This window comes from Chelonia mydas, chromosome 1, assembly GCF_015237465.2.
Source record: "Chelonia mydas isolate rCheMyd1 chromosome 1, rCheMyd1.pri.v2, whole genome shotgun sequence".
Lineage (NCBI taxonomy): Eukaryota > Metazoa > Chordata > Testudines > Cheloniidae > Chelonia > Chelonia mydas.
This window is the reverse complement of record NC_057849.1, coordinates 284186814-284212781: the sequence shown is the minus strand read 5'-3', so window position 1 is coordinate 284212781 and position 25968 is coordinate 284186814. Positions and strand designations below refer to the sequence as shown.

Sequence of the window (25968 nt, the reverse complement as noted above, 5' to 3'; positions counted from 1 at the left end):
GAATGCTTGCTGTTTACTATGCATATTTTCCAGGCTGCCTGTTCCTTTTCATGGCAAATTTTGAAATGTTGTGGATTTGGTATCAATTGGAACAGAACCAAATAAATTTCAAACTATCAATTTCCTCCATGAAACAAGTACCTTTCTGTGCCCAGCTTTTAGTGGGAGCCTTGCGTACTCTGAAAAGTCAGGCCCTAAGTTACCCTGTGATAATACTTCTTTAGCACAACAAAGTTATCAGTATTTGTACTAAACTTATGACACTAGGTGAAATAAAATGTATTTGTCATATATCAGTCTAACTGCATAACTTGGGATCATATGGAACAATGGTACCATTCCCAAGATGGGAACCTTTCACAAAGAAGCATCACACAGGATGAATAAATGTAAAATTATACTTTTATTCAAACATTTTTGTTATTAAATATAGAAATAATAAGGGGATTATTTTTCATTTGAGTGAAATCAAAGTCTTAAATAATATTGTAGTGCAACTATTTGTATATTCACCTGAGATAAAGTACCTGTATGCTACTTATTATATAATAAATATATCTGGCACCTTTTAAATTCTCTAGTACAGAGATGAAACATTAAAAAACTCAGTGGATCAAAATTCAGACATAATACACGTACCATATATAGTCACGCTTCCTGTTAGACAGCTGGCAATGTTTAGTTGCCTTATCTTTCTAACAATTTCAGGATTTAAAAAAATAGTTAGCATCTATCAGTCATCAAGGCCCCAGTTCAGGAAAGCATTTCAGCATATGCTCATCTTTAAGCATGTACTTAAATCCCATAGATTTGAGTGGGACTTCAGTATCTGCTTAACTTTAAGCACATTCTTTATTGCTTTTCTGAGATGCTTTTCTGATTCAGTGCCCTCTTTCCAGCACCATTAAATAAATGATCAGCCATAACCGTATTATTTTTAGCTATCAAGATAGTACCAGAAAGTCAGTTAAGTACGGTATTGGGTCTACATGGTATGTTTATATGCAGTTCACAGGGAATATCAGGTAAATGTTGCACAGCTCGGTATTATCCAGTTAATAAACGTGTAAAAGATAAACAGGAATTCTACACATATTCATTTCTTGTGCAGCAGTAGGAATTATAAATACTTTGTTGGTGTTTCTACAAAATGGATTTCATTATAAATATTGATTGAAAAATAGTTAAATATTAATAAATAGATTTATATAAAAACGGAATAACAAAAGGTATAACTAAGCCTTTCAACATCTACATTTCCTTTTCTGACTTTGGCTCCTTTTTCTCTTTACGTGAGTGGTTGGATGGTCCAGTAGTAGTTTTTGTAAGGTGGGGAAAAGTTCATTAACAGCTTTGCGTTGGATTTTCAAATCATTCATCTGGTTCAAAGGACAAAAAAAAATAGTCATTCCAAAAGGTACTGTACGTTAATTAGCATGTGCTATGGTCTAGGCCAGCAGTTCTAAAGCTGGGTTGGGACCCCAAAGTGGGTCGCGACCCTGTTTTAATGGGTTCGCCATGGCTGGCATTAGACTTGCTGGGGCCTCAGGCTTTGGCTTTGGCCCTGGGTGATGGGGCTCAGGTTACAGGCCCCCCACCCTGAGTCTGAAGCCCTTGGGCTTTGGCCCCCACCCGGGGCAGCAGAGCTTGGACTTTGGCTTTCCCCTCCCTCCTTCCCCCCACCACCTGGAGTGGCGGGGCTCAGGCTTCAGCCCCCCCTCCTGGAGTTGTGTAGTAATTTTTATTGTCAGAAGGGGGGTCACAGTGCAATGAAGTTTGAGAACCCATGGTCTAAGATGTTGTATGGGGCATTACATGATAGGGCAAAGTAACACATTGATGAAGAATAGCAATAACCCATCAATCCATCGACCAGTTCAGATTAAGGAAGAGCAATCTTCTAATGAATTTTGTTGTCCAATTTCTAAGCTACTTTATGACATGGTACAAGTCAACAGCATTGTGTACAACTGAGTTACTGTGTGGCTCATCATGATATATTATCAAGTATCAGGGGGTAGCCGTGTTAGTCTGTATCCACAAAAACAACAAGGAGTCCAATGCATCTGAAGAAGTGGGTTTTTTACCCACGAAAGCTTATGCCCAAATAAATCTGTTAGTCTTTAAGATGCCACCGAACTTCTTGTTTTTATGATATATTATTATAACATTTGAGTTACGGTGGTATTGGAGGACAAATTATTAAAGCAGGGCCATATGCTAATGGCTGTAATTGAAATCACTGGAGTTAAACTGGTATTAACAGTAGAGTCTGATTCAGAATGTCACTTTTGGAGGCTGTCTTTTAATCCTGCTTGAGGTCTGACTAGGAACTGATTACTACTTCCTCAACCCAGTTTAGGAGACAAATGGCTGTTAACTATGTAATAATCTGACGTAAGGTTAAGGTTGTCTGTTACTCTCATTGACTCTATTTTCATTCATTAATTATTAGATTAAAATGTTTCAAATGTTAAAATGCATCAGTTGGCCTACTACATGAGCTCACTTACATAATTTTTAAAAACCACAATTAAAAAACATCAACTAAAAAATTGCCTTGCAGGATATGACTAGATTGTCTTCCCTCACAGTGAAAAACACTTAGACAAAAGTCTAACAGAGTAAAGGGGCCTTAGACTTTGTCCTGAAAGTCAAGAAGCTGAGGCTCTGTTGCCGCAAAAGGGGAATGAATTCTAGATTTTGCCTTCATAAAACAAAAGGAAAAAAAGAAATATCCTTACCGGAAGTCTTGCCAACTCCATTAGGTCATTTACTTTTTTGAAGCTTTCAGTTAGACTGTTGTTCAGCGTATACAGGGCATTGCGTATGTTCTTGACGTGCAATTGCTTTATAGCAGTTTTATTTATAGTCGGGTGAATATTTTCAAACATTTTCAAGTACATGGAAATGATCTGGCTGAGTATGATTTTTTTTTCAGTTGTCTGTTAGAAATACAGCAAATAAAAGCGTTTAATGAACTTCCATCAACAGCGAAATGTAGAAAATCAAAATGAAGGCCCTCTGCTGTGATCAAAGAGTACTCGGGACAGGGGAATGCAAAGATGACCTTAAGCCTTGATTCTGGGTTGGCTGGGACTTGAGCTGAGCGCCTGGCATAAACTAAAGTATCCTGAGGGCTATTGTAACGTGTGCCAGCTGCCAGCAATCCCAAGGAGCCATTACAACAGCCTAGGGATCAATGGTACATAGGAGCTCCCTGGCTACACCCTTTTTTCCCCAGCCATGTCCCCATCACTAGCAGAGAAGGCAGCAGAATGTCATAGGAGCCACTATGTCAGTTCTAAGCTACTAACGGATCCCAGACACTGAGGTGATTCTCCTGTGGCCAGTTACTTCGGGTTGAGAACCACTTTGCACAAGTAGCGCAATGCAAAGCAGCTGCACCGCTGCCCAAAATCTGGTTCTAAGGATGTAAGCTTACCTCTGTCCAACTTTTCAGTCTTTCTGTGAAAATAGATCCGCCATCAGCTACATCTGACTGACTTGAATTCTGCAATGGAACATAGAAATGACTTAGTAGACACCAAGATTTAAAAATTTATTTGAAAAATAAACAGGACCCTCCATTGAAATGGATGGGAGTAATAGTGAAATACATACGAGAATTATTTGCTTTAAGGATTTTCAGCTGTTATAAGTCCTTCATGTTGGAGCAATTATACAACTACAATCACTAAATGGTCAAGTCCCATTGGTGTTCTGTTAATTGCACAACAAATGTCATGAGTTGACTTACCTATACCTTTTCCGCCTGCAGTTCATCTGATAAGCGACTAGCTACTTACAGTGTGTATGTTACTACGTGCTCTTTGTGGATGCTGACATTAACAACTAAAAAATAAATACTAATCGGCACAGCAAATTGTTCTTTGAATTATCTGATCTAGTTTTATCTTGTTTTTTGAGGCATTTAAGGCCAGCAGTGCAAAATCAGTGGGCCTAACCCTTCATTCATTCCTTTCACAGTACTTAGGAAAATCTCCCATTGACTTTAGTGAAGGAATGGGAATTCATTTACCTTAGTGAAAATTTTGTGTCAGTAAAGATCCCAGTGCAAAGGTCCCATTCAGTATGAGTCTCACGTGTAGAGATGACCCGTGCCTGCCGATAGTGGGGTAGCAAAGTGAGGGCAGCTGGCTTCAGCAGTGTTAGTGAGCATGCTCAGTCCGTGTGAGCATGCTCAGTATACGCCAAGCAGCAAATCTGGGGTGGCACGTGACCCCATATACCCCCCCCACACACACACGTATCGTCTCTGCTCACATGATTCCCATGTTAAGGTTTTGAATGTGACTTAAGTAGTGCATGTAAGCCTTCCCAGATCTAGTAGAAGGAAACTGTCATTTCAGAGAGTCAGAACTCCTGTAATATCAGAGGTTTGTAAAAACTGGGGCCAAGTCCGATATCCCACTATCAGAGTGAGGGATGCAAAGATACTGTGGACTAGAGAGTATTTTGCATAGCTGGAAAGCAGGTGTTCTGTATGCTGTATCTCAATGATTGCAGGGTTAGAAAATACAGAGCTTTAAAAATATTTTTCTAGGGGAAATTTAGTTATTTTTACTAGTCCTGATAAAACATAATCCTAACAATACAATGTGAATCATTTCATTTTTTTTTCGATCAATAATGTAATGACAGCAACTTCAATGGGATAATTTGCATGCTTAAGTGCTTTGCTGGATCAGGGCCTACCTGTCAATTTTGAGAAGTGCTGAGTACCTGCAGTGGGCTTGAAGTCTTGACTTCAGTGAAAACAGTAAGTGCTCAGCACCTCCCAGAATCTGGCCCTACATAGTCACATATACTGTAATAGGAATCTAATATATAATCACAATCATTTTATTACATAAAATCAATATTGCATTTAATCATCGAACACTTGGCAAAGATTAAACAAACCAACAACATTCCTTTATGGTTATTACTGTAACTATTGTACTCATTCTACCGACAGATAAACAACCAAAATCAGTGGCTGAGCTGGAAATGGAAGCGAGTGATCCTAAGCCCCAGTTCTTTGCTCTGGCTGCAAGAGCATTCTGCATCTTTCATTCATTTAAGGAAATGGATTTAAAATGTAAAAAACCAATTAATGACACCTCATCCTACAGCTCTTACTCCCATTAGTAATCCCATCTGAAGTCAACAGGTTATCTGACTGACTTCTAAGCGATCATAAATTAATTAACATAATATTTACATAATCTCTATGAAAAGTGCTAATGTTGCAGATTTAGTGTTCTTGCAAACATCATAATCTCAGTGTATGAAAGCAGGATTAATGTAGCAATATTTCAAAGAATACTGAAGAATAAGCTCTAGGGGCCGCCTTTGAGCAATGTAACAAGAAAAAAAGCATCAGATGCATTTGCAAAAGCAAAGGATCTCCTTTCATCTCAGTCATTTTCACTTGTTCCTGTTTACATTACTCACTACTACTTAATCCCCTATCTCTGGCAAATGTAACTTTATCACCCTAAAACTAATGATAATCCAAGAGGTTGCATCCTAACTGTTACAGGATTTTTTCATTATTCATTGTTCCATGTAACTGATTGCTAAGGGAACTGGGAGAATGTTCCCACCATGAAGCATAAACAGTTATATCAATTTTCCTCAGATAGATTCAAAATACTATATTACTTTAATTAGTTCAGTTGGAGGGGCCTTAGTTTTGGTGACAAAGGTGAATAGCACAAAGACAAAGACATTGTCTAGCATCAAACTATATTCAAATAAACAATTAACTGCAAAAGCAAACCTACCCATATTACATTGATTGTCATAAACCAAACTCTCGCCAATTTTCAGTAATATTTAAGTCCAAATGGTGTCTAAGGCATAAGCAGTAAGAGAGGAAGAAGAATGAATTATTAGATGGTTATACTTACAAAGTCAGCTTTGAGTTTTTCTATATCTTCTTCTATTTTAGGAAGAATTGGTTGACAAAAGAAACATCCAAAACAAGAGCTGATAGATAGAAGGATGAAGAGATAAATCTGAGGAGTCATTGCTGTGGAGACACTGAAGTAAAAATGCTGAAGTGGTTTCTGTTTATGGCTATCAGGCCCAAAGCAATGAGCTAACCTTCTAACAGTCAGGTCTGGTATTAGAAGAAAGCCAAGTAGTGAACTTCATCTGTCTTGCTGGTGATATTTATACCTGGGTGTTGAATATTTTTATCTCATCATCAGAATTACGCATTATTCACAAGTTTTAGAAGATGAGATGGTGTTAGATAGGATGTGATGCTTATTGGTTTTATTAATAGGTATGGTTTGTGGGATTTTAGCGTTTAAAGTTTCCTTTAAATGACTAGGTCCCCCGTGTGACAGAATATGATGCTCGGTTACGTGTCCAGCCCTGCCACCGTTGAGGGATCCCTCGAAAGCATTTTCAACCTGGCACTGGAAATTTTCCAGATGGCTCATCAGTCCCATTTAAAGGTAAAATTTACAAGGTGTCCTGAAAAGTTTCAGTGGTTTGTTTGTGGTTGGGAACAAGCAGGAAAGGAAATTCTGGTACAGGTTGGGGAAGTGAAGTCTTACGAAGCGTATGTGCTGTGGCTCAGACATAAGATTCTTGCAAACCATCAGAAAGCAAAGAAATCATATCATGTGGTTAAGGGGTCAGTTTGACAGTCAAGTCACTTGTGGGTGTACTTTTAAAGTAACCACTTTGATTAACGTTGGACTCTGCAGCATTCTGAAAAGTTTAAGACATTCGCTTCAAGGTGATATTTTATGTAACTTAAATAGCCCTCTCTTTAAAGACAGAAATGTTTTCATGATATTTTCTTTTTTCCACTCTAGCCTCAGTGACTATAGAAAACGAAATCCTTATGCCAATGTGAGGACATATTTTATTAAGTCTTTGGCTCTGCAGATTCTTTGTTTGTGCTACAGCACAACTGCAAGTGGAGACTGTGCTTGTGTGCAAGTGAGGTTAAGCTTGGGTCATATTCCTTGACACTGAGTTGTACTTAAATCTCACCCCCTGTATGACTTTTAGCTTGCACAAAATTAGTACGGCATAAAAGCCTTTGGGCATGGGTGGAGAATAGGCATGTTTAAGGAGACATGGACATGGACCTAATCAGAGGTGCTGAGCTATGCACTTTCCTGGCTGGCCTTACTCCTGCTTAGAGTGGGGGGCACAGTGGGGAAATCTGCTCAACTTTGATTTGCTGGGCTCACACTAATTTTCCATGGCCATTTGTGGGAATGAAGCTTTCTTTAGACAGATGTTCATGTATAAAGGGATCAGGCTCATTGCAAAATCTGTTTTGTGAAGAAACTGAAACAGTGTCAAGTAGAAGCAGGGTAGCATTCACCTTAGTGAAGGAGCAAGGTGGGCAGTAGTGCAGTGAGGGAGAGAATGGAGGGATCCTGATCGGGCGGGATAAGGGAAAAAGAAGGGAGACAGGGTCAAAAGAAGAACCAGCTCATCACATATATGGGCTTGCTTCACAGAGGTTACAGAGGAGGAGATCATTGCAGCCTCTGTAAAATTCAGGCTGAGGAGGGTTGGATTGGCACCCTGGCACTCTGAGCTGCCCTGCAGGATCATTGCTGGAGTGAGCTACAGCCCTTGATTAAGTAAGCTACCCCCGTCTCTTCCTAAGCAGCAACATCTGCCCCAACGGACCAAGATGAGACAGGGAGAGCAGCCTGTAGGGCTCTGCTGTACCTGCAGGCTTGGGTGGTTACTTACTCTATACAAAATAGGTGTAAACTGCTACCACCATTTTGAATGGATAATTGTGATTCTGCAGTGTCAGGAGTACAAGATACAATGGCTGGATCCTACATGCAAACTAAGGTTTATAAATTAAGTTATAAAACTCCCTGACTGTAGCAGCACTAGTATATGCTTCCCATCTCAACCATTCAGGGTACATGTCACAAGTGAAGCATCACACAAACAAAATGACTTAACTACAGACATGTGCAGTCCTGGACAGAGCCCTGACATGGAGGCTGTTATGAATATCCAATCACTCCCTTTCCAGCTAGGACTATTCATTTACATTCATGCTGCAATCTCTGTGTGTCAGGTGCCAACAGGGATAGAAGACAAAAAACTGAAGGTCAAAAAATTGAAAGAACAAAATGCCCTTATTCTATGTGGAATTCTGTTGTGTATATGAAACAGCACAACACTGTGGTTGCGCCTCAGAGCCCAGACCAGAGACCTGACACGGAGTACACAGGTTATTACAAGGATGTGACTATGTCTTTCTCTACTAAATCTGTGGATTTACCACAATTATTTGTGGATCAAAGAACAGAGATTGGAGATCGGTCGTTCAATAAATGCACTTGGTTAATTTATGAAATATTGCTGTAGATGAGATGAGACTTGGTGTTTACCAACAGTGCAACACAGGGGAGGCTGTGTCCCAGAACACCAGGACAGAGCCCTGACATTGACACAGATAAAAGAGATGGCCTGAATTGCATCCTTGTCTTTGGCAGCATTTTATGTGACCTTTTACAGCTGAGACTAGATGTGCATGTACCAGCTGCAATTACTTGGTGTGAATATTACAAGAGAACACTAACTTTAAAATCTGTCCCACCCAATGATATTATAATAACCTAATATTTCTAGCAATGGTGTCTCAGGCAAGGTCTGGCTCAGGTGACTTGGAATGGCGTAAAACAATCTAAAGCATTTTTTTTCACTTTCCTGCCTGTAAGTCACCTGATCGTTCATGCAAAAGTAGAGGTTTAACACTTATCCGTTCAAGCAGCACCTTACAGCAATTTCCACCAATGATGTCCTTGGAAAGATGCTCATTCTGTAATATGGTACACCCTGTTAAACAGAAAGATCTGATGACTCTATTACTGTATAATATCTGTTTAAACAAAAGCTCACTGTTCTAATGAGTGTTGTTCTATCTCTGATATTTACGTGGGTAGGATTTGTATACCTGTTAATACTTCCCAAATAAATAAATAAAGACTAAAGGAAAATCTGGGCGCCTGCAGCCTGGGTCTGAGTAGGCATTTATACTAAGCCTGAACTTTTTGAGAGCTATTCCATTATCCCTTCCATCCTTTTGTTCTTTTATTCATCCCCCACTTTTAAAAGGCCCCACTTTGTGGAAACTCTCCCTTGTGGGTGAGGTGGATGTGGCTCCCTTTAAAACTTATCAGAGCCACTTCGCAAGTGCTGGCCAGAAGTCATTGAAAAGCAACTCAAGGAATCACTTTCCCCTTCAGCTGTCTCCGGTTGGAGCTTAGCTAAGGTTTCCCTGCGATTGCTGGACTGGCCTTAAATTACAGCAATGATGAGTCAACCTCCAATGGAGTTGGATTGCAAGAGGCATCCAAGGCCTCATCTAAAATGGAGAATTATGTTATGTGTAACATTAATATTTGGCTGTGTCTCACTGAATTTCCCAGGAACTTTGTAATGATTTAGAGCAAGCAGAAAGGAAAGGGTTTATTTTCAGTGTACCACTAAATCCCTTGATAAACAGAATCTTGATCATTTTAAATACAAAGTTGGAATGGAGGTTAAGTGTTAGTTGCTCTGCAGCTGACCAAATGAGAATATAGAAATACCCTAAAATATGCTGTGTACAATTTAGTGAGTTCAAGACCCTTTATCATGAATAGCTATTGTTCTATGCATGGATTTTGCCTAGTAGGCCAGGGCGGGGAGGAAGAGACTGTAGGGAGCTCTTTTCTCCTTTCTTCTGTGCAGAAGCAGGGCAGGTCTCTGTGCTTCCTTGTGCGTCAGTCAGGGTGGAGACCCAGCTGACAAACTACAATAGATGGCATTCCATGGCTCCACTCTGGTTTGGAAATGTAGCTAGGCCTTCAGCTACCCTGTGTACATGATGCTGTGGAGAGAAGTGGTGTGGGGACTTCATACTGCTCTTTTATGGAGCACGAGTAATGTGTCCTGTGAAGCACACTGACCCAGGATCATCATGCCATTTACAGGCTGGATGGCTCAGACCTTCTTCGCCACCTCTGCAGTGTGCCTCACTCTCATAAAGGCAAGATTAAGTTGGATGCCTACTACCTGGCATTTCATTGACCAAGACTGACATCCCTAGACTGATGGATGCAATGAGGTAAAGCCAACATGCTTCCATTTATGCTGAGTGGGTCCTTCTGTGCAAACACATTGGAAAGCATTTATGGGGTTGATATGGATGTTTACTACCAGCCTCTGCCCTCCACCCACTCCGACCTCCTACAGTTTGGAATATTCTGATGTATCTCATTAGTGACCCACTGTGAAGAGCTGGGTTCTCATCATCCCAGAAAGTAAATAAGGAAGTGTTCTTTACCACTTCACATAACACATGAATCGGAGTCACCCAATGAAATTAATAGGCAGCAGGTCTAAAACTAACATAAGGAAGTGCTCTTTCACACGACACACAGTCAGCCTGTGTAACTCATTGCCAGGGGATGTGTAAAGGCCAAAAGTATAACTGGGTTAAAAAAAGAATTAGGTAAATTCATGGAGTATAAGTCCATCAGTGGCTATTAGCCAAGATGGTCATGGATGCAGTCCCATGCTCTCAGTGTCCCTAAACATCTGACTACTAGAAGCTGGGACTGGACAAGAGTGGGTAGATCACTCGATAAATTGCCCTGTTCTGTTCATTCCCTCTGAAGCATCTGGCACCAGCCATTGTTGGAAGACAGAATACTGGGCTAGATAGACCATTGGTCTTACCCAGTATGGCCATTCTCATGTTCTTAACCCTGGTGGTGAAAAACCTACAATCCAGAAAAAGGAAGGAACTCCCAACTCTCATGTCATTTTCAGATGAAAGGGATGTCAGTGGAAAAACTGCACAAGTGTAGTCATAATAGCTAACCCTACACACAGTCAGCATTTTGTGAACATACTGAGAATGAAAGTCCTGAAACCAGAGTCTAGGGTCAGCTACCAGGGGATAAAAGCCCTGCAACATGGCCATGCCTGGCCTGGGTCAGGTGACTTGGGCTCATGGGGCTCAGGCTGCAAGAGCTAAAAATCACTGTGTAGATGTTTGGGCTCAAGCTGGAGCCCAAGCTCTGGGACCCTCCACCCTCGCAGGGTCCCAGAACTCAGGCTCCAGGCTGAGCCTGAATGTCTGCACGGCAAGTTTTCAGCCCTGGAGTCTGAGCCTTCAAACCCAAGTCAGCTGACTGGACCAGTCACGTGTTTTTTTATCTCTGTGTAGACATACCCTAAGTGGATTTTTCCACAAATAGCCTCTCACCTCCACCTGCTACTCTCCAACCAGCTGCACTCTTGAAAATTCCACATCTCCTGCACCAGAATATTGTGTTGCGGTGCTGCCAGTTCTCACAATTTTATTACGAGTCTCCAAAAATTTGGTGTTTTACTTAAAGTGCCAGCCCCTGGAGTCGGCGATTATATAAGAATCCCAGCTTTCATTAAAAGTAGAAGTAACTTTCTAGCCTTTGTGGTTGCAGAGAAAAGCTTGAAAATGTGAACCCTAAAAGCTCAAAATCAGAAGGCAAATAAAAAGAACCACAAATTTATTATTTTAAAAAATCTCATGATTTTAAGACAACCTCATGATTTTGGGGGCCTAACTCACAAATGCTTGATGTTGGCAACACTTGAAACATCGATGACCGACACCTAGTGCTGTATGAAAGCACTGATATGGTTGCTTTTGCTATCAAGCAAGATAAAAATATCGTGCAACCGTTTTCCTACGTACTTAGTTTAGATAATCTGATTTTAAAAATAATATAGAGGCATTCCTGCTTTCATCTGTTTTAGCAGAAGCCGGTCTTCTCTAGTTATGATAAAGTGATATGAGCAAATATACAAATACATTTTATTGTTTACTTTTTTTGAATTCCAAGTAAAACATGCAAGGTCCCATTGCTATTATGTTGAAATAGTCATTACTGTACCCAGATGTAAATTTATTTTTTAATTTTAAATTTTAAAACTAGCTTTATCAGTTAAGAGTTTTGAGTTGATTTTTGTGGCTTTTTTGGCTGCATAGTCCTCTACGGAGGAATGGCTTATTATTAAAACTAGTTGTCCCCTAAAAAGTATCCTCCATGAGCTGCTAGTCCTTCCCAGATTAACACTGCTCTGACTGGGACAAGGACTATGGTATTTCCATGAAGACTGATGTAGGTTTTAGGAAGACATTTATTTAATTAACAGCCAGAAATAAGTTAGAAAATAAACACGTAACTAATGCGGCTGTAATCTAGCCTGACTAGAGTCTCTCAGTCTTGTGACTGGTTCTTGTCTCAGAGTCTGAATGAGTCTGTGAGAGTCAATAAGCACTGCATGGTCTCCAAACGGATGTATAGTAGCTGTGCACTTCTCTGTGAAGTTTAATCCTTTATAACACAAGGAACTTCTTGTTTGACTTTGCATGCTCGTCTGCCAAAGTCAGAATGGCCCTCAGCAATAGCAAAAACAATACCCTGCAATAACACCTTCATCCTTGACTCATTTTATCATTCTGTTTCTGCATTCACAGTGGCTCCTATGCCCTACCGAGTCAGGGAAATTTAAGGGTCCTTCATTAATTCTGCCCTAATTCTCCTTTGGCACTCCTTGTGGCTCAGAGACAATAACCATGGTAAGACTATAGGTTTTATTAGGGCTGGCTGGTAAATTTAAAATTTCTGATGGAATACATAAAAATTCACAAAAGCAGCTCTACATAAGAACATAAGAATGGCCATACTGGGTCAAACCAAAGGTCCATCCAGCCCAGTATCCTGTCTACCGACAGTGGCCAATGCCAGGTGCCCCAGAGGGAGTGAACCTAACAGGTAATGATCAAGTGAGCTCTCTCCTGCCATCCATCTCCACCCTCTGACAAACAGAGGCTAGGGACACCATTCCTTACCCTATTAATATAAAAAGCTCTACTTTTTATATTCATAGGGGCCCAGATAGCATAACATAGCAGTGGTGTTATTTCTGGTTACATATTCATGCCTCCCATGTCCGTGTTTGAACTACTACAAAGACTTTCTCAGTCACTTGACTTTTGGAATAAAAAATACTATTGCTGAAGTTTGGAAATGCAACACTCCTCCTCCCATCTCTATACCCCCTGCCACTCCAGGGAAAGGGATAATTTTGTTTAGTCTAAGTAAATTAATTTGATTTCTTGATTACAGATACCTACAATACCTTGCAGTATGGATGCCATTCTACAACTACTTTGTTAATGCTCGTTGCCTATCAGACTTTCCACTGTTTCATTTGAATAAGATAATTGACTAACTTCTGTCCTTCACTTTATCCCAGATTACGAGATATATTTAGAGGTTGTACAAAGCCCTCTCTGAAGTGTAGAAATGTCTTTAAAATCAGTACACCATACAATTTAAAATCAAAGCAACAATGTTCATAAACAGGTCATTGGCCAACTTCTGCCCTTTTTTCACCCAATTCAGACAATTTCGTTGAATTCCATTCGGTTCTGTGACGTCAATAGGGTTATGGGTCATGTAAATCAGAGCAGAACTGGGCCAATGAAATGCAAATCCTTTGGCCTCAGACATTATATTCACAATCACAGATGTCCCCCCGCCCCCCGTCAATATTGTACAGGCCAGTCATCATTCATTATTTGTTGTGCATGTGTATAGATGTGTGCCTGTGTCACATATGCATGTCTGTATGAATACACGTGTGGTTTAAATTTCCGTTCTCTTTCTAGCTTTGTAAAAGCCAAATCCTTTAAGGAGATCTGAGTAAGCAGATTTTGCCAGCACAGAGCCCCGCTGAAGTCAATGGGGAATCCATGCAGGGGCAAGGGTTTGCCTGTGTAGATCCAGTTGCAGGATCATGCCCTGTTATAGTACCATGAGTCTCATATTGCCCAGGTCCATCCAGGAGTTCAGGGCCACTTTCCCAGATCCCAAGCAAGGGTGAGTATGCATTAGCTTTCCACTAGAGCTGGCTGTTACCTCCACAGATATCTCTGGAGGTATCTCTCAGTGTCTAATATTCACTTTCCTTGTCACAAGATCGTATCCATTTTCCAAGAAAATGCCCCCTAAACTTCAGCCTCCAGATGGTGTGATATCCTCACTTTATATAATCTATTATTTTTAAAGGGATATGACAGAAGAATACACTAGAGTTTCTCAAGTTCTTGATAATGTACTACAGATCTTTTTTCACGTAGGTTCCTGTCTAGTGACAGAAAATCATTATAATCTGATACTTATTTTAGGATCCGTGTGAAACAAGTTAGAGAACACATTCAACTTCCTAGTGGGCAGGTGTCCACATCATAAAAACCACCATCGTAGTCGGTTCTTTGTTAGAAATTCAGTCAAGAGACTGAACTTTGAACAGGCGGCTTCGGTTTCCAGTACTGTCAATGTAGCACTTTTCATAAGATTTTACCTCAAATAGAATTTTGGTTAAAAAAAATCATCTGCCGATCTTTTAGGCTTTTCTATCCCCTCAGTGAGCCTGCCCCACTCGTTTTCTTAGCATGACGAGTCTATTGAACTCTCTTCCTGTGTTAATGGTTTGATAATTCACTGCTTTTTTGTCACATTGGATTTTGATTTGAAATCCAGGCATTTTATTTATTTCCATTCTTTAAATTCAAAAAGTCTCCATCCCATTCTCTGGGTACATTTGCGCAATTCAGTTTTCACAGTTAAAAAAGCCATAATTATACAGATTTGTGTGTCATTAATTATTCGTGTGTTTACTTTATAAGAAATTACCAATAAATATAATACATAGCAATGCATGTTTAATTGTACTCGTATGAGTGGGATTGTCAGCTAGGAATCCTGTCTTTTAACTTGTGGCACCTTAGAGACTAACCAATTTATTTGAGCATAAGCTTTTGTGAGCTACAGCTCACTTCATCGGATGCATCCGATGAAGTGAGCTGCAGCTCACGAAAGCTTATGCTCAAATAAATTGGTTAGTCTCTAAGGTGCCACAAGTCCTCCTTGTCTTTTTGCAAATACAGACTAACACGGCTGCCATTCTGAAACCTGTCTTTTTACTTGTTTCAAAAAGCACCAGTAGTGGCCCTGAATAATAACTTAATAATGTGAATGTCCACATGTGAATGTGTGTGTATGTTTGTTTGTAATTTAATTATAAATATTAAGAACAGCTTAGGAAATATTTGTGAAATACCTGAAAACAATGAATGGACTTTTCTTGTCATAAGCATTTAGAAATGTATAAGGGAGTTTCCTAGTAGGTACTTGCAGAGTGATGCAATCCCTTCTTTTAAAATGATCCATTAAATTGTGTTCGGTGGGGTTTCCCCTCACCCTCGCTGCTCTTTTATTGCCATTCATCACTGTGGTGACTAAGCAAACCATTTTTCTTTAATCACAGAATAGGAGTACCCGTGGCAAAGCTGGTATGCAAATTCAGACTTACCTCCTCTGTCCTGCCTCCGGATCATTATGAGTGGGTGAGAAAATCTGTTGTATATCAATCCAGCCACAGATGCCAGTTTACCTTAAACTGGGCTTGTTAATGACAATTTGGCTGCCAAGAATTTCCAGTTCAGGTTTGAATTTTAAATGCAAACCAGAAATGTGCAACAACTTTAGTTTTTAGATGCTGTGCAATAATCTAAAGTGCAGCCATGATGTGTTTCCTCTTGATATGACAGGAAATAAGACTGCCTATTGAAAAGCTACTGTGGGCAGTCTGTGAATACATTTTATTTTTAAGGTTTCAGAGTAGCAGCCGTGTTAGTCTGTATTCGCATAAAGAAAAGGAGTACTTGTGGCACCTTAGAGACTAACAAATTTATTTGAGCATAAGCTTTCGTGAGCTACAGCTCACTTCATCGGATACATTCAGTGGAAAACACGAAAGCTTATGCTCAAATAAATTTGTTAGTCTCTAAGGTGCCACAAGTACTCCTTTTCTTTATTTTATTTTTAAGTTACACTTCTTGTCTTTTCAGTGATCTTAACTACCAAAGTTGAGTTGCCTTGGGTGGGTGCTTGAGAATATACTGATTTGGGTACTGTGAAAATCCCTAAAACTCAAAAAAAAAAAAAAATTAACAAGCAAATGAACATAAAATAACATTTAGAATGCCAAAGAATTTAGCGGAAATAATTTGTTTCTGCTTTGAGAGTGGCATTGAGTCTCTGCCCCAAAGAGTTTATTGACCTATTCATAAGATGAGAAAACAACGGGTGGGCAAAGCAAATGTGTAGAAGAACAAAGTCAGTAATTAATTACCAGAATTTAACATAATCAAAACATAAACAGCACTGCTTGCAAGTGGCAAGATTTTTTTTTAATGTTTAAAAACATCTGTATGAATTAAACATTTGTTTGGAATTGGATAGCTTTCCTTATGTAGGCACCAATCCTGCAAACACTTACACATCTGCTTAACTGTATGCATGTGAGAAGTTATGGACTTCAGTGCAGCTGTTCACAAATGCAAAGTTAAGTATTTGCAGGATCAGGGCCACAGTTTTCAGTGGTGCTGACCTTTCTAAATATAACTGGACTAGGAGCCCATACTGTTAGGCCACATTCTATTTTTTTCCTTCCCCCAGGGATAGATTCTTCATCACAGGTTACTGACTATGCTGAGGGTAACACTGGTAAACATTTGTCAGGAAATCTGCTTAAGCAATGGGATCTTTCTGGTCTTGCTGGGAATGTAAAAATGCTGATTACGATATGGTTAGTCATCTAATAATGGCAGCTGAAGTTTCAGTAGATTTTTGTGAGTGCGATTGTATTTATGTAATGGTTTGGTAAAACGCATGAAATCCTGGGTGATATCTATGAAAAGCACGTACGGTAAACATTTGCAGGCTACTACTTGGTCTCCACCCTTTTTTACATAAATATATACAAGAGGTCTGCAGGGTTCTTGCCTCAGTCCCTGTGCACCTTCAATACAGTACACTGCTATGTTATCCAGACTCAATGTAAAGTACAGCCCTTCTTAGGTTTAAAAGACTAACAAAAATATGTACAAATCGAATTACGCACATTGAGATTGTTAAAGGTTCATAATTCAGTCAAATCAAAATTAGTTTTTATCAAGACACCAAAGGCCCCCCTATTTCCACAGCAAGTGTCAGCTGTCAAAACCCAGCCATTTTGGCTGTATAGTTGCTCAGAAAAGGACACAAGACATTTTTATAATTGGAGAAAAGTGTGGATTATTTTCACTCCCCCACAGTGAAAAATGGCAAATCAGTTTTGCCCAGATACTTCAGAAATGTTCACTTTTTGGCAGATTCAAGCCTCCAACATTTCACCATTTGAAAAGTTCTGAGCAACAGAAAGCAGAGTCTTAGAATGGAACTGTTCAGCAACCTTAGCCAAGGTGATCACGTATATTGCAGTGCTTCACATAAATAAAATGCTCTATAAATAACAATAATTGTAGCATAATGCCTTGAATTACGCCTAAGGAAGGCTGAGCTGCACAGACAGCCTCATCCCCTGCATTACACCTAACGAAGGTAGTGGCATGTATTGCGTATACAAGGATACGATGGGAACAGGACATGGGTCAGCTGGGAAAGGGGTGGATTCACAGGATCCAGCACGGCATGGGTTTGCTGGACCTCCTGCTATGTCCTGCATGGTTGCTCTGGGCTAGGCATGCCCAGGACTACCTCGTCTATGGGTAGAAAGTGACTCCGCAGCTAGTCTGTGGACTTGGATGGGGTATGTTTCTTGCTCAATCTAGCTATCTAAATTGAGCACCGTTCTGAGGTCCTAATTATTAAAATACATTCTATAGAAAGAAGTGAACTTCTATACGTCTGTAAAGACATACTGGAGCTTTATCACAATGAAAGTGGATTCATAGTTTTGGAGGCCAGAAGGGATCATTATGATTATCTACTTTGATGTCCTGCATAACACAGGCCATAGAATTTCACCCAGTAATTCCAGCACTGAGCCCAATAACTTGTTGTCAACCTAAAAGATATAGAAAGAGATTTGGTCTTAAATTACAGGCTCCAAGTGTTAGTGAATTTACCACTTTGCCTGTTCAGCTTTTCTAATGGTTAATTACCCTCACTTAAAAATTTACATTTTATTTCCAGTTGACCTTTGCAGCACTGGATCTTGTACTTTCTTCTGCTTGAGTGAAGAACCCTATAGCATCTTCTCCCTGTGCAGGTAATTATAAAACCATGATTAAATTGCCTCTTCGTCACCCTCTCTTTGATAGGGCTAAATAGATTGAGTTCCTTTAGTATCTCATTGCAAGGCATGTTTTCCAGACCCCCTCAATTACTCTTATAGCTCATCTCCACATCCTCTCCAGTTTTAAAAATGTAAACACCAGGACTGGTCACAGTCTACTAGTGGTGAATTCATCAGTGCCATATACTGAGGTCATATCAGCTACTTCCTCCTGCTCAGTATTCCCATTTATGCATGTAGGAATCATGTTAATCAGGATTCATGGTTCTTTTACCACAGTATCATACTGGCTTTCAACGGTGATTCCCTAAGACCTTCTCAGAGTCACTCTTTCCACAATGCAGTCCCCCATCCATAAGTGTGGCCTACATTTTTGGGTGAAATCCTAGCCCCATTGAATTCAATGGCAAAATTCCCATTCACTTCAATGAGGCCATGATGTTACTTTTTACTCCTTGATATTTGATCTTGCATTTGGCTGTATTAAAACACATATTGTTTGATTACGCCCAGTTTACCAAGCAATTCAGATCACTCTGTGTTAGCAACCTTCCTCCTCATTATTTACCACCCCACCAATCAGCTGCAAACTTTATCAGCAATAATTTTATATTTTCTTCCAGATCACTGATGATGATAATGAATAGTGTATGACTGGGAACCAGCCCCTGCAGGCCCCCACTTGTTGACAATTCCTCATTATTAACATAAAAACATAAGAATGGCCCTAATGGGTCAGATCAAAGGTCCATCTAGCCCACTATCCTGTCTTCCAACAGTGGCCAATGCCAGGTGCCCCAGAGGGAATGAACAGGTAATCATCAAGTGATCCATCCCCTGTCACTCATTCCCAGCTTCTGGCAAACAGAGGCTAAGGACACCATTCCTGCCCATTCTGGCTAATAGCCATTGATGGACCTATCCTCCATGAATTTATCTAGTTGTTTTTTGAACCCTGTTATGCTCTTGGCCTTTACAACATCCTCTGGCAAGGAGTTCCACAGTTTGACTGTGTGTTGTGTGAAGAAATACTTCCTTTTATTTGTTTTAAACCTGCTGTCTATTAATTTCATTTGGTGACCCCTAGTTCTTGTGTTATGAGAAGTAATAAACAACACTTCCTTATCTACTTTCTCCACACCAGTCATGATTTTATAGACCTCAATCATATCTCCCCTTAGCCATCTCTTTTCCAAGCTGAAAAGTCCCAGTCTTATTAATCTCTCCTCACAAGGAAGCTGTTCCATACCCCTAATCATTTTTGTTGCCCTTTTCTGAACTTTTTCCAATTCCAATATATTTTTTTTGAGATGGGGCGACCACATCTGCACACAGTATTCAAGATGTGGGCATACCATGGATTTATATAGAGGCAACATGATATTTTCTGTCCTATTATCTATCCCTTTCTTAATTATTCCCAACATTCTGTTCACTTTTTTGACTGCCGCTGCACATTGAGTGGATGTTTTCAGAGAACTATCCACAGTGACTCCAAGATCACTTTTCTTGAGTGGTGGTAACAGCTAATTTAGACCCCATCATTTTATATGTATACTTGGGATTATGCTTTCCAATGTGCATTACTTTGCATATATCAACATTAATTTCATCTGCCATTTTGTTGCCCAGTCACCCAGTTTTGAAAGATCCTTTTGTAGCTCTTTGCAGTCTGCCTGGGTCTTAACTATCTTTAGTAATTTTGTATCATCTGCAAATTTTGCCACCTCACTATTTACCCTTTTTTCCAGATCATTTATGAATATATTGAATAGGACTGGGCCCAGAATAGACTCCTGGGGGACACCACTATTTACTTCTCTCCATTCTGAAAACTGACCATTTATACCTACCCTTTGTTTCCTATCTTTTAACCAATTACCAATCCATGAGAGCACCTTCGCTCTTATCCTGTGGCATTCTTATCCCTCTTACTTTGCGTGAGAGCTTTTAGTGAAGGATCTTGTCAAAGGCTTTCTGAAAATCTAAGTACACTATATTCACTGGTTCCCCCATGGTCCACATGCTTGTTGACCCCCTCAAAGAATTCTAGTAGATTGGTGAGGCATGATTTCCCTTTACTAAAACCATGTTGACTCTTCCTCAACAAATTATGTTCATCTATATATCTGACAATATTGTTCTTTATATTAGTTTCAACCAGTTTTCCCAGTATTGAAGTCAGGCTTACAGGCCTGTAATTACTGGGATCACTTCTGGAGCCCTTTTTAAAAATTGGCATCACATTAGATATCCTCCAGTCATCTGGTACAGAAGTGGATTTAAATGATAGGTTATAGACTACAGTTAGTAGTTCTGCAATTTCACAGTTGAGTTCCTTCAGAACTCTTGGGTGAATACCATCTGGTCCTGGTGACTTATTGCTGTTTAATTTATCAATTTGTTCCAAAACCTCCTCTAATGATACCTCAATCTGGGACAGTTCCTCAGATTTGTCACCTAAAAAGAATGGCTCAGGTTTGGGAATCTCTCTTACCAGGGCCGGCTCCAGGCACCAGCTTTCCAAGCAGGTGCTTGGGGTGGCATTCAGAATGGGGCGGCAGTCCGTGTCCCGCGACAGCAATTCAGCAGCAGCCTTGCCGCTGTTGCGGTGGCGGCAATTCGGTGGCAACTACTTGGGGTAGAGCCGCCCCGACCCTTACATCCTCAGCCGTGAAGATCGATGCAAAGAATTCATTTAGTTTCTCTGCAATGGCCTTATCATCCTTGAGTGCTCCTTTAGCACCTCGATTGTCCAGTGGCCCCACTGGTTGTTTAGCAGGCTTCCTGCTTCTGGTGTACTTCAAAAAAAAATTGCTATTACTTTTTGAGTCTTTGGCTAACTGTTCCTCAAATTCTTTTTTGACCTTCCTAATTGTATTTTTACACTTCATTTGCCAGTGTTTGTGCTCCTTTCTATTTTCCTCACTAGGATTTAACTTCCACTTTTTAAAGGATGCCTTTTTGCCTCCCACTGCTTCTTTTACTTTGTTGTTTAGCCGTGGTGGCACTGTTTTGGTTCTCTTACTATGTTTTTTAATTTGGGATATACATTTAAGTTGAGCCTCTATTGTGGTGTCTTTAAAAAGTTTCCACGCAGCTTGCAGAGATTTCACTTTTGGCGCTGTACCCTTTAATTTTTGTTTAACTAACCACCTCATTTTTGTGTAGTTCCCCTTTCTGAAATTAAATGCTACAGTGTTGGGCCGCTATGGTGTTTTTCCTGCCATAAGGATATTAAATTTAATTATATTATGGTCACTATTACCAAGCAGTCCAGCTATATTCAACTCTTGGACCAGATCTTGTGCTCCACTTAGGACTAAATCAAGAATTGCCTCTCCTCTGGTGGGTTCCAGGACCAGCTGCTCCTAGAAGCAGTCATTTAAGGTGTCAAGAAACTTTATCTCTGCATCCCATCCTGAGATGACATGTACCCAGTCAATATGGGGATAACTGAAATCCCCCATTATTATTATTGAGTTTTTTATTTTAATAGCCTCTCTAATCTCCCTGAGCATTTCACAGTCACTATTATCATTCTGGTCAGGTGGTCGGTAATATATCCCTACCACTATATTCTTATTATTAGAGCATGGAATTTCTATCCATAGGGATTCTATGGTACAGTTTGATTCATTTATGATTTTTACTTCATTTGATTCTATGCTTTCTTTCACATATAATGCCACTCCCCCACCAGTACGACCTATTCTGTCCTTCCAATATATTATTAAAGTATTGTGGTCAGTCAGTAGTTTAAATATTCAGGAGTAGAAAATATATTGCAAATGGTACTACAGATAGATCAGTAATGTAGAAAAAATAGCATGCAATTGAGAAACCGTATTATGGCCCCGATCATCCACCATGTTAGAGTTCCACTTGAGGTAGGAGGTAGAACAAAGGTGGCTTTGTACATGCAGGGGATAAACTTTGTATGTGCACGAAGGTATTTCTTAATTTAAAATTCACGTAGGCTGCTCTTCTCCAGTCATCGTTTTGATCATCCGCTGGTTTGGAATTCACATCTATTATAATTGATTATAGAGAATTTTACGTAAAACAATCTTTCCTCTCATGCAGGGAGAAAAACAAACTGCCTTTTCCACTGACACAGCACACTGTGGTTTCTCATTCACTGATGGTTTTCCTCATATGTAAAGGGTTACACTGCAAATATATGATCAAGTGAGTAATTTACCAAGCCTGTGGTTTATCTCTGTGATCTCTTTATCATCTGGAAAGTGCCACTGGTTATTCCTTAGGTGTTTCACAGGAACAGAGAAACGCATTAACATTTGACATGATAAAATTTGTCTAGGAAATATAACTTGGTTTTTCACTCGTGGTTAGGGTCAAAGAGCTGTGGTGGCGCATACCATTGGTTCTTTCAGGGGTGTTGGAAAGAAGGAAATAACTAGCAATGGTATATTAATACTAAATTTGTGCTATTATACATCATCTTCAACAAAACCCTGACCCTGAAGTGTATAATTAACATTTATGTCATTGATTGGTGGTGGTTGAATAACCCAATCATAGTAGTTAGCAACAGAAATGACTTACTACATCCTTATATGCTGCAACTGAGGTTATTTCCTACTTCCCCCTGCACACACATGCCCTGCCCAGTAGAGAACATATCAGTCACATTTCTACCGTAAGTACCAACAAGCCTTAAAAGAAAAATGTGGGGGACTCTTAACCATATCAATCAGTTAACATTAATAAATCATTAATAATAATTAATAATAAATGTTGCATTCCTCTAAGAACATGTCTAAAAGCCACTGGAGACCTAACTAAATAGCTAAAAATATGACAATCAACTATAAGGCAGTTTAAAAAAAATGGGTTGAAGTTCGGAGGAACACTAACTTTTGGATACCCTGATGAAGTTCTAAATCAGGGGTCTCAAACACACGGCCCACGGGGTTATTTTCTGCTGCCCACCAGCTCCCCGTGGCTCCCCTACCCCCCCAGCGTTTACCTAGAGCGGCTCCAGCTCTGGCCTGGCGCGCACCGGGGGCAGGGCAGGCTCCCCACCTGCCTGCCCTGCCCCCGCGCTGCTCCGGGGAGCAGCCGGAACCTGGGGGAGGGGGCACAGGGGTCTGTGTGTTGCCCTGGCCACGCCTCCAGGTACTTCCCCCAAAGCTCCCATTGGCTGCGGTTCCCCGTTCCCAGCCAATGGGAGCTGCAGGGGGGCGGTGCCTGAAGGAGCAGCCAGGGCAACACACAGACCCTTGTGCCCCCCTCCCCCAGGTTCCTGCTGCTCCCTGGAGCAGCACAGGGGCAGGGCACGCAGGTGGGGAGCTGCCCCTGGTGCGCGCCAGGCCAGAGCCTGCCCCCCAAACCCTCCTGCAGCTGAACCTCCTGCCACACCCCTCTTGCACCCCAACCCCCTGCCGCACCCCACACTCCTTCTGCACCCTGACCCCCCTGCTGCATCCCTCCTGCACCCCGACCCCCGCCATACCCCACACCCCTCCTGCACCCCGACCCCCTGCCCTGAGCCCCCTGTTGCACCCTGCACCCCAGCCCCCTGCCCTGAGCCCCCTGCTGCACCCTGCACCCCTCCTGCACCCCCTGGGGGCAGGGAGAGGGCGGAGTTGGGGTGGGGATTTTGGGGAAGGGGTTGGAATGGGGGCAGGGAAGGGGTGGGAAGAGGTGGGGCAGGGGCGGGGCCTCATGGAAGGGGTGGAGTGGGGGCGGGGCTGGGGCAGCGGGGGGGTCAGTGGTGCGGCCCTTGGGCCAATGTACTAGTCCTCATGTGGCCCTCGTGGTCATTTGAGTTTGAGACCCCTGTTCTAAATGAAGCCTCCAGACCTACTGGTATTCACCCATCACCAGCATATTTTATGGCTACAGTGTTTGTGTAATTCAGTTTGTGTGATCTAGAATCTGGCATAAGTGGTACACTAAGCAAGTTGGTTCCTAGATTAGTCCCAAGAAATGAGTTAGTATTCTTGGAATTTGCCGTTCCTACAGCACACACCTTTAGATCCAAAGATCCAGTAATGCTGTTATGGAAATTCCCATTTAAATTTTTTAATAAGTCCCTGCCAGTTACAGCTGGCAGCTAGATTTTGGAACAATACAATGGGACTGTTAGTCCACTGATTCTACTGATCCTGCAGTAGAAGCTATCAGTTAGAAAGCAATAGACACCAGATGGAAAGCCAATGGAGTCTACTGGAATTTCCACTAATGCCCTACAACCAGTCTATGGGTATAATCCAACCCCCCTTGAAGTCAATGGAAAGACCCCCATTGACATCAGTGAGGTTAAATAAGTCCCTAAGTAACATATGTCTTAGGTGCCTGATCCTGCTACCATTGAAATCAATGACACAACTCCCTTGGTCTTCACTAGGAATGGATTAGGATCTTGGGCCCAAGACTACAAAAGGACTAACTCCCACTTTACGTGCCTAAATCCCAAATTTAAGAGCTACTGAGAACCTCAAACTTCCGCTAAGCTGCAGACATCCTTGGAGGTGCCTAAATTTCCACTATTAGGTGTGCCCAAGGCACCTAAGTTTCCACCTCTGGACATGTGCACTGCTACCACAGTCCTAACGGACAATGCCTATCTCATGCCCAAGGCCCATTGGGATCCTCAAACCAGGTGTTGCCCCATGAATCTGACCTGTGGGGTGCAATCTGGTAGAAATTTTCCAAGTATTCCTAACACCATACAAAATGTGAGAGGTGTCTTCAGTTAGAACATTTAGCTCAGTGACTAGAGCACTCACCCAAGAAGTGGGAGACCTAATTCAATTCCTCCCTCTGCCTGATAAGGAAAAGGGATTTGAACATGAGTCTTCTATGAGATATTCTGATCTGGATCTCTGTCAGTCTCTCCTATTGAAGCTGTTCCCTAAATAATAAAATAATTAAATATGCATTGGGCAGGAGAGAGAGTGAGAATGACTCTATGCTCCTGTGGTTAGGGCACTCACCTGAGAGATGGGAAACCTAAATGCAAATCTTTTCTCCTTTTCAGGTGGTGGGGGTTGGGGCGAGAGAGGAATTTCCATTGAGCTAGAGGGTAAAAGAGGAGAGCCCTGCTCCTCCTCCAGCTCTTTGGTGTGGCGTTAGGTGAAAAAATAGTGGGGCATTTGGCCCTCCATGTGAGTGGGAGGGAACAGGGAATTGTGCCTGGTCCTTATGTAGGCCACACCAAGGAGGTAGAAAGCTCCTTAGGCCCACCCCACCCACTGTGCACCCATGTAGAGGCCAGGCACACTCTAGCCACTCGTGTTTATTAAGGAAAATAGGAATAGAAACTGTGCAATTTGGCCCAGTTAATGCTGTGGTTAGAGCTGGTTGAAAATTGCTGACATTTCAGTGGAAAAATGTTCATCATTTTTGATCCATCCTAGTTGTGGTAGAAATGTGAATGTTTGGAATTTCCTGGCTTTTCATGGTTTGATTTCTCAACCTTGAGGTCAAATGGATTCTAGTCTTTGAATATAATAGTGTGTGTGTGTGTGTGTGTGTTTTAAGTAATAAAAGCTCCAACATCAATGGCTAACAGGCAACAGTCTTCTTCATAAGGGACTTACTAAAATAAATAAAATAAAATAAATAAATGACATCTTCATCCACGGGAAGGAGGCCCCTGAAGAATTCCATCTGGATTTCAACAATTTCCACCCCACCATCAAGCTCAGCCTGGACCAGTCCATACAAGAGATCCACTTCCTGGACACTACCGTGCAAATAAGTCATGGTCACATAAACACTACCCTATACCCAGTGATGAGC

At 41.1% G+C, this 25968-nt stretch overlaps 1 protein-coding gene and 1 long non-coding RNA gene across 2 annotated transcripts; one reads left to right on the top strand and one right to left on the bottom strand.

Moving 5' to 3' along the window:
- Positions 1-385: 385 nt before the first annotated feature.
- Positions 386-9071, bottom strand: IFNG (interferon gamma). The gene is made up of 4 exons (XM_007065830.4): positions 5919-9071; positions 3446-3514; positions 2745-2945; positions 386-1379 (listed from the first exon to the last, which is right to left on the bottom strand). The coding sequence occupies exons 1-4, from the start codon at positions 6036-6038 to the stop codon at positions 1245-1247; spliced, it is 525 nt and encodes a 174-aa protein (XP_007065892.1). The 5' UTR covers positions 6039-9071; the 3' UTR covers positions 386-1244.
- A 6270-nt stretch (positions 9072-15341) lies between these two features.
- On the top strand, positions 15342-22387 carry LOC122466129. Its single transcript, XR_006291431.1, has 3 exons — positions 15342-15460; positions 18093-18168; positions 22282-22387. It is a non-coding gene; the product is annotated as an uncharacterized LOC122466129 (long non-coding RNA).
- The last annotated feature ends 3581 nt before the right edge of the window (positions 22388-25968 follow it).

What these genes read in the sequence shown, in the direction of transcription:
- IFNG (XM_007065830.4), bottom strand. Translation starts at nt 6,038, where the DNA reads ATGACTCCTCAGATTTATCTCTTCATCCTTCTATCTATCAGCTCTTGT. An exon ending in AAAAACTCAAAGCTGACTTT is followed by an intron (nt 3,515 to 5,918) that starts GTAAGTATAACC and finishes GTTCCATTGCAG; the next exon opens with AATTCAAGTCAGTCAGATGT. An exon ending in TGGAGTTGGCAAGACTTCCG is followed by an intron (nt 1,380 to 2,744) that starts GTAAGGATATTT and finishes CCTTTGAACCAG; the next exon opens with ATGAATGATTTGAAAATCCA.